Genomic DNA, 8,428 nt, shown 5'->3' on the forward strand with positions numbered 1-8,428 from the left:
ACGGTAGGCGCCAAATGTTCGTGCAAGGATACTCCTCCCAAGCTTTACTTCGGTCTTGTGTTAATCCAGTGTCCTTGGCAGCTCAAGCTAGATTGGGAATATCCTTGTGAACTCAAACCCGAGCGTGGTATCTGCAAAAAAGATTCTAGCACTCAAGTCAGTAAAGAATCACTTATCAGAAAGAGTATATGATTAGTGGGTTATGTGTTTTGTTTTTATCGTGTGGCCTATTGTTTATTCTAGTTGATTTATAGGCTCCTTTATTTGAACTATTTGTCGGTCTATTAGTCGTGAATGGCTAGGGCCGAGATTCTCAAGAAGAAGGGAAGTCTGTTGGTCATGGACAACTAGGGCTGAGAATCTCGGAGGGAAGTGGGTCACGATGATAAATTTAATTTAATTTGAATTTTGTCTTATCCAACTAAGGTATAACTCGTGTTTTTCGAGATACGAGGGATATGATATATTATAAAATTGCTTACTTTCTTTTGACTAATTAAGTACTGACCAAATTTTAATAAAAATGTGAGTTTCATAGACTTTTTCGCCCATTTATTTCATTTTGTTTGTTATAAATTTATATTATCATCAAATATATACTACTCTACAACATTATTATAGAACATACGAATATCAATTCCACTTATAGATATTGAAATGGTTCAACAATCTTTCCTGTGTTGGCCTGGTCAAATTACTAATTCAGGGTGATTCTAATTTGTTTGGTTTAGTAGCAAGAAAAACTGTTAGTCTACACGTGTAGAGAAAAGAATCCACAAATGGGTCCTAATGGTGCATGCTGAGGTTCTTCTTGATCATCATTTCCCAGTGCAAGAACCCCGGAAGCCATTGCATGACCACGGTTCATTCTTTGTTAAAAAAGTAATTATGTCTATTATTATCATTATTATATATTTTCCAAAGAAAGAGCAAATATAAGAGCAGATTTATTAAAAGGCGGAAGCAAATTTGTTGATGTAAAAAATTTAGTTACAGAAAAAATGGCTCAACTCGAACGCCCTCAGAGACCTGGTGTTGAAACTTCAAAAACTCCCACCATCCATACCATGGAACAACTCCTCCGAGGTAAAATCATCATCCTATAATGTCTTTTGGCAAAGATTTGATTATGGTATATGCTAGTATTTACCAACATACATTCTTAGATGCTGAAATTATCATTCTAAGTTATTGTTTTGATGCACAACAGGAGAAGGGTCTAAAGTGTCACCAAAAGGTTCTAAGCTATCGCCAACAGGTTCTAAGATGTCAACCAACACTGCCACCTTGTCCTCCTCCTCCACCTCCTCCACTTCTAATTCATCACCTTTTTTCAATAAGTTGAGGCACCATGACTCGGAAGAAGACCATAGCCCGAACCAGAAGAAATCAGTCCTTGCCAAAGTGAAGGAGAAGGCTAAGAAATTGTGTCACAGCCTCAGCAAGAAAAAGCACGACGATGGAAACCAAACTCCCTCACCCAGCTCTGGCTTGGAAGACGAAATAACACACGACGAAGCTGAATACCATGGAGCTCCAAGTAATCAAGACCTTAACTTTCGATTTTCTGAAAAGGTTTCTCTTAACTTTGATCTTATGTTGTTGTGTAAAATTAATATTTCAGTGTACGAATCTGAGAAGGCACATCAACCAAAATCAGGTCTAGGAATGCAAGAAAAATGTTTAACTCGGTCATTCTCCAAGAGAACAACTCATCCAGCAACTGTGGCTAATGCTGCAGCTGGAGCTGCTACTAGCACCAATACTATTGATGCTGGTTCGAACAGGGTAGCGACGACTAGAACCTTAGCTCATGAACTGAACAAAGGATCACACTCTATGACTTCCAAGTTTCAAGGCCTCACTATTTACAAACCTGATGAGCTTCACACTTCAACATCACCAAAGGATGGAACTCAAAGTAGTTTCTTTGTTTCTGCTCCAAGTACTCCTCCAAAGACATCTTCCCAAACTTCTCCAAGCGCAGCACGAATTTGGTCAGCTCCAGTGACCCCAAAAACTTTAGCTCCAGTGTCACCACAGACTCCTTCATGTTCATCTGCTCCAACCACTGGCAGGTATGCCAGCCCTGGCTCGCAGATATGGGATAAGGGTGTTTCGGTGAAAGAGTACTTGATGAACAAGCTTGAGCCGGGAGAAGATGAAAAAGCTTTGTCTCAGGTGATATCTGAGGCCATGAGTCCAAAGAGAACTCCTGGTGATGCAGGTGTGATGGAGAAGGTGAGAGAAGCTGTAACTTCTTTGCTCCGAACTGAGGAACCAAAACAAGAAGACACAACAACCACTATCACGACCACTGACACCAACATTGCAAGCACATCCTATCAAAACCCAGTATCTATCAGTGCTGCTCGCAGTTCATCTCAAATTCCAGTATCTACCAATGCTCTAGAAGGTAAAGCAGCAGTTCATTATGGTAGTATAATCTGTTTATTTTTACTCATATAGTTCTTTTTTGTTCTAAACATAAACCTATAGTTCTTTCTAAATATGCAGTGGTTCAGGAAGAAAACCATGAAAGAATTCTTCAGGCAAATTGAAAGTTCCCATGATGTTTATGGCTACCTTGTGCTATATGTATTCAATTTTTGTTCTATATTTTTGTATATGTATCCAATATTTAGACTGGAATGATCATTTCCATTTACATTTGTAAATTTTAATTTGTATGTATTAATATCTTTGTACTCCATGTGGACTTATTGTATATTTATATTACACTAAATATTCTTCAGTTTTTTCTTTTAATATTTTTGCCATGAAACTCTATTATTTGGATCAAAGCTAAACTCTAAAATTCAGTTATGAGCAACAATAAGGAAACTACCATTTTTCTCACCATAAAACATATTTACATGACCAATGAATTCCAAGTGGGAGATGTATGCATAGGTATTACATTACATGCGCTCCAAAATTATATTCCATTAGGATTACAAGATGCTAGTTTAAGCTGTCACTTACTCATTTCAAGATTTTGGACTCAATATCTTCTAGGCTCAAGCCTTTTGTTTCGGGAACTGAAGATATAACAAAGATAAGTGACAGTAAAGCAATAGCCCCAAAAAGGAGAAAAAGGTTTTCTGCTCCTAGAAGCTCCTGCAGAAGAAGCCAATGCAGATTAGAAACTCCAAGAGTTGACAAAGAAAGGTAAAGTTGGTGAAGTTTACACTTGAATGAAAAGTGAACATGAAAGGTAAAAGGATCTAAAACCTTTAAAGGAGAGAATGCAAAGGTCACAACTGCATTTGAAGCAAAGTTGGTTAGAACAGCCAGACTGATCCCCCGTCCTCTTGTGCGCAACGGGAAAATTTCTGATACCATTAGCCAACTTATTGGGCCAAATGATACCTGCAATGCAAATAGAAATTAACATTAGTCTACTAAGCAGAGAGGAACTGCTGTGTCTGTTCTTCTCAAACAGGATTGGTTGGAATCCCCTTTAACTAGCAGTAGAGAGGTCCATGAATTATAATTGATGTCAGCATATATTGTATAGTCCAAATTGCAAGCCTGGCATTTTCTTTTCCACAAAAAGCAGCAAGGCCAATGACCAGGGGGTATTTTACCTGATAGCTACCAACATAAAGAAGTAAAGCCGCGACAGCAATAAGTGGGAACCCTCCAAGAAATTTATAATAAGCAGAAAGAAGAGCTAAAGAAAGGGCCTGCAGAAATTTAAAATAAAATAAAAATCAACAACAATGAGCATTTGACAAGTTGCAGACAGAATACTCCAAGAATATGCTAGTTTAAAATGTTAACGAATCCGTACAATGCCAGTGACACCTCCAATCAGAAGAGGCCTTCTCCCCAAATCATCAACTTTTAAGACAGCAATCCATGTCATTAGCAACTGCAGATTCATCAATAAGAATAAATTATTGTCAGGTTCACAAAGGAGCCACTCTTCCTAGGAAGGGGAAAAAGAAAAACCTTGAATAAGCCAATAACAACTGAAACTTTGGTAGCATCGGCTGCAGCAGAAAATCCAGCACTCTAGATAAAGCAAAAATAGAGAATAATCTAAAGTGAGAAAAATGAAAAAGAAAAGATTCTATTTCAGAAAAGAAAGAAAAACTGAAATTATTGATAACATACCTGAAGAATTGGGCCTGCATAATACAGAACACTTGGTTGGCCAGTTATCTAGAGCAAGAAGGTGTCTAATCAGAAAAATAGTAGATGGAATATTCGATATTTCCGTCAATAACATGATAAAAGTGGAAGGGGAAACTACAATCGTGATAACTATGAACTGACTCATTGCATAGAAGAGGCACTACCTGTTGAAATAAGACAAGCCCCCCACCAATTATGAAAGCTTTCAGATTGGCACCCTGAAACACCTCCAAGAAACTCCCTTCTGATTCCTGATCTGCATATGCAGACTTCAACGAAACAAGGCTCTCTTCTATTTGCTTCTCAGATTCTTTGTCGCCGGGTGGTCTGCCCCTTAATTTACTCAGGGAAAGAATTGCCTTTTCCTTCAAATCTTGAAACGAACCCTTCCCTTGAACGGCCCTGAGAAGCAACCACCTCGGAGAGGGAGGGAGACTCAACATTCCTAGCCCCATTAGTACAGCAATCGGAGCACTAAAGCCATACATAAACCGCCATCCCCCAACGGCATTAATCTCAAAGCTTCCCACAAAATAACCAAGCTGCACAATAGTTCATTCCCAACTCAGCAAGCTCTTTAGTTAATAAAAGAGACATAAAAGCCACAAGTGCAATACCAGAATCCCCAAGACAATGAAGAGTTCTTTTAATGATACTAGAGTCCCACGGATTTGTGATGGACATGTTTCAGCAATATACAAAGGAGCACCGTGCATGGCCTGCAAATCAATTTGTTTGAAGATGATGCAGGTATAATTAACATTACAAAATACATTACAGGTCATAGTATCCTACCAAACCTATACCAAGTCCATAAAGCAGCCTTCCTGCTAAGAGGACATTGAGCTCTGGTGCATACGCAGTGATCGAACCGCCAAGCACATATAACAGTGCTGCAACAATGAGTTGTCTCTTCCTCCCTAATGTTAAGCCATTTTACTTGATTAATAAGAAGCCTTTTTTCCTGGATAACAACAAAGTAAAGCTCTTACCAAGGAAATCAGCAACGGCATATGCAAGAAGTGAGCCAAGAAGAGCCCCATAGAGGGAACCACTGACCTATGTATGACATTGGAAGTGAGATTCTAATTAGTATAGAAAACAATAACTTCTCTGTAAATTTATAATAAACTTTTCAACTATGATGCTGAAATCATACCACAAGTCCAAGCTGAATAGCCGAAAGATTGAACCAAGCTATGCCACTAAGCTCAGGTGACTGTGAATTCAAATCAACAACTTGAAGCTCAATTATATAAATTACTGCACTAGTAATACAACAAAGTGTAATTGAAAGACATTGAGTAACAAGTTTACCTGCAGTGAGATTGTGGCCCCTGAGGTGGCACCAATATCATAACCGAATAACAAGCCACCCAATGCTGGGAATAGAAACCTATATTTGAAAGGAACTGTATTAATCAATCGAAAGTGAAACAAGTAGATCAGGAGTTTATACATTTCAAAATCCACAGTGTTTGACCAATCCATGCACGTGCAAGTTTTACAAGTTAGCATCTTCCTAGTTCCAAGCTTTAGCCTTGAATTCCTCACAGGGATATCAACGGCAGAAGATTGAAATTTGGAAACAAAAAGGAACAAAATTCCACCCCAAAATCTATCAAACTAAACCGTATGAACTTGTCACATTTTACGATTCAATCTAAACAACTTAATTTTGACTTTACTTGTTTCAAATGCTGTCAAACATGTAATTTAATCTGGCTTGAACCCAAAACAATGCAACTCCAAACTTAAATACATTGACCAATTTTGATCAAAATGTAAAGCAAGGCCATAGAATAATGAATATAAACAGTGTTACAGTGATAGAAACGTACGGAAAAACCACAGAAGACCAAGAGAATTCCTCTTGGTATGTACTTGTGTCAGAAACACGCGACTGAGGTTCCTCCCCAGAAGAAGCATACCCCTTCTGTGCTCCAACCTGCCCACAAGACTGAGATGCCAAATTAGATGAAAAAGCATGAAACTTTGAAGAGTTTTCCAGCTTTTCTTTTTTATGGGGTCCTCACGTGGAATCTGAGCTTAGGATTATGACCATTGCAAGAGGGAAGAAGAAACGGGTACTTGGGGACCAAATGATGGTTCATGGAAGTAACCATGCGGTGCTGATGACTGATGCCAACATTGGAGAGTTGAAGTTTTGAGCTCTTTATCCGTTGATGATGATGGTGAAGGGGGTTCAGCAGGGAAAGCTTGAAGCTGATGAGAGTTGTTAGTGCCATGTGAGGTCAACAAGAACACTAGACAGAGTATATGTTTTTGGTTCTTTCTTTGTGAATCTTAAATAGTAAAAATGCACGTGTGTGATTCTCGGAGCACACTCAGTTTCACACAAGATATTTAGCAAATTGCAATGGTTAAAAATGTAAAAAGCAACTATACGCTGTTATTAGTAAGACAATAGTTTTCGTTTTTTTTTTAATCTATCTTGTCATATACATATTAGTGAGTAATTTATTCTTTAATTTTCAGAAAATACCAAAACAATTGTAAATTGTCACCAAGAAAATGATTATTTTCAAAACTTTTAACACATTATAAGTGTAGATGAAACTTTTCGTTATAAGCAATTTTGCATAAAGTGCAATAGAAAATATATAATACGTTGGATCAAAATAATTAAAAGTAATAGATAGAAAGGTGAATATATATATATATATATATATATATATATATATATATATATATATATATATATATATTTCGTTACATTTAGAAGATAGAGGATGATGATGCCAAAAAAGATTAGGATAGATGATAAATATTTTAATTGTATTCTACAAATATGTTGCTAAAAAAAATGTGTCTGACAAATATTTGAATTTAAGTTCTATTATTGTGAGGTTAATGGATAATCTATAAGTATTCTAATAAAATTTTGTACAATTTACCTATACAAAATAAATGTGAAAAATCTTTACTTGATTACAATAATTAGAAATTGGTTACGTGCATATCTTGTTTCAATTTCTATATAATCAGTGGGAGCTCACTACAGTTTCATATTACACCGTGTCTGACAGCAAAGGTTTACATGTAAGGATAGTTGAACGTAAACCGTGGGATGCAGCCACAGTTTACTCTTGGAGAATGCAACACATAAATCGTGGGTGACAGTCACTGTTTATGAAAAAGATGGTGTGTGCATATAACTTTGGAAGTAGTCACGATTTATGCATGAGCAACTATAAATATAGAAGTCGTTGTTGGTGAGGGCGGATCATATTTGAGCATTCAAAATTTTGTGAAGTTGGATGGCTAAGAGAGAATCCGGAGAGTTTTGTGGTTTAGAGGATTGGTTTGAGATTTTGAACCAGTTGAGTGGTGGACCGATGAAAGACGAAACTCGCATGTACCGGTTAAATGGCGTTGCGCATGTGGCTGGATATATCGATCAAGATGTTAGTTAAACAACTTTATTATTATTATTATTATTATTATTATTATTAATCCTAGTATTGTTATTATTATTATTATTATAAATATTATTATTATTATTTTAATTGTGACTTTTTAATTTTGATTATTTTTATAATAATAATAATAACATTATTATTATTATTATTATTAGTAATGTGACTTGTTAGTATTATTATTATTATTATTATCGTTATTGTTATTATAGTTATTATTATTATTGTTATTATTGCGGGTTGTTAGTATTTTATTGTTGTTGTTGTTACTTTTGTGATTCCTGTTGGTATTGTTAGTTTTGTTATTGTTGCCGTTATTAGAACTATTGTCATCATTAGAGTACATAAAAACCGATATTGGTGTATAATAATTTTTAAAATTATATTAGATATTATTAGTATTGGTCGTATGTTGAGAATTTCTTTATCCATATTTTTGCAGCCTACTAGGGTTATTAGCGGTGTCAGGAAACAACAAAATATGCCTTTAAACGATTGGATTATACCGTATCTGGAGACCGCGGGCTTGTATCACTTGGCTAGGCTGAACAGTCAGTGGTTCTAGGTTGATGAGCCTCTATATAGCGCATTCATTGAGAGGTGGCATCCTGAGACCCACACCTTTCATATGCCCTTTGGGGAGTGTACTATCACCTTGCAAGACGTGGCTTATCAGCTGGGTTTGCCGATCGATGGGGAGCCCGTGAGTGGGTGCCTGACTGACAATGAGAATCTGATGAAAAACGAAAGACCGGCATGGGTGTGATTCCGCGAGTTGTTGGGGAGTTACCTCCACAGAATAAAGTCAAGCATATGACAGTGTGCTACACATGGTTCCATGAGCG

At 36.8% G+C, this 8,428-nt stretch overlaps 2 protein-coding genes across 7 annotated transcripts; one reads left to right on the forward strand and one right to left on the reverse strand.

Moving 5' to 3' along the window:
• Positions 1–927: 927 nt before the first annotated feature.
• Positions 928–6,469, reverse strand: LOC112788300 (D-xylose-proton symporter-like 3, chloroplastic). 6 transcript variants are annotated; one of them, XM_072232218.1, is made up of 15 exons: positions 6,180–6,468; positions 5,985–6,091; positions 5,461–5,539; positions 5,303–5,362; positions 5,136–5,202; positions 4,939–5,063; positions 4,761–4,862; positions 4,308–4,685; positions 4,123–4,170; positions 3,958–4,020; positions 3,797–3,877; positions 3,591–3,689; positions 3,235–3,372; positions 2,986–3,120; positions 928–2,342 (listed from the first exon to the last, which is right to left on the reverse strand). In XM_072232218.1, exons 1-14 carry the CDS (start codon positions 6,390–6,392, stop codon positions 2,986–2,988), a joined length of 1,695 nt encoding a protein of 564 aa, XP_072088319.1. In that variant the 5' UTR covers positions 6,393–6,468; the 3' UTR covers positions 928–2,342. The 6 variants fall into 6 exon arrangements, with proteins under 6 accessions (XP_072088319.1, XP_072088320.1, XP_029151112.1 ...); XM_072232219.1 differs by having other exon boundaries at positions 928–2,409; XM_029295279.2 differs by having other exon boundaries at positions 928–2,272; positions 5,985–6,103; positions 6,180–6,439.
• On the forward strand, positions 957–2,769 carry LOC140183686 (uncharacterized). The gene is made up of 4 exons (XM_072232220.1): positions 957–1,086; positions 1,211–1,540; positions 1,625–2,416; positions 2,518–2,769. Exons 1-4 carry the CDS (start codon positions 1,002–1,004, stop codon positions 2,559–2,561), a joined length of 1,251 nt encoding a protein of 416 aa, XP_072088321.1. The 5' UTR covers positions 957–1,001; the 3' UTR covers positions 2,562–2,769.
• Positions 6,470–8,428: the final 1,959 nt, after the last annotated feature.

This window comes from Arachis hypogaea, chromosome 3 (genome assembly GCF_003086295.3).
Source record: "Arachis hypogaea cultivar Tifrunner chromosome 3, arahy.Tifrunner.gnm2.J5K5, whole genome shotgun sequence".
NCBI classification, from domain to species: Eukaryota; Viridiplantae; Streptophyta; class Magnoliopsida; order Fabales; family Fabaceae; genus Arachis; species Arachis hypogaea.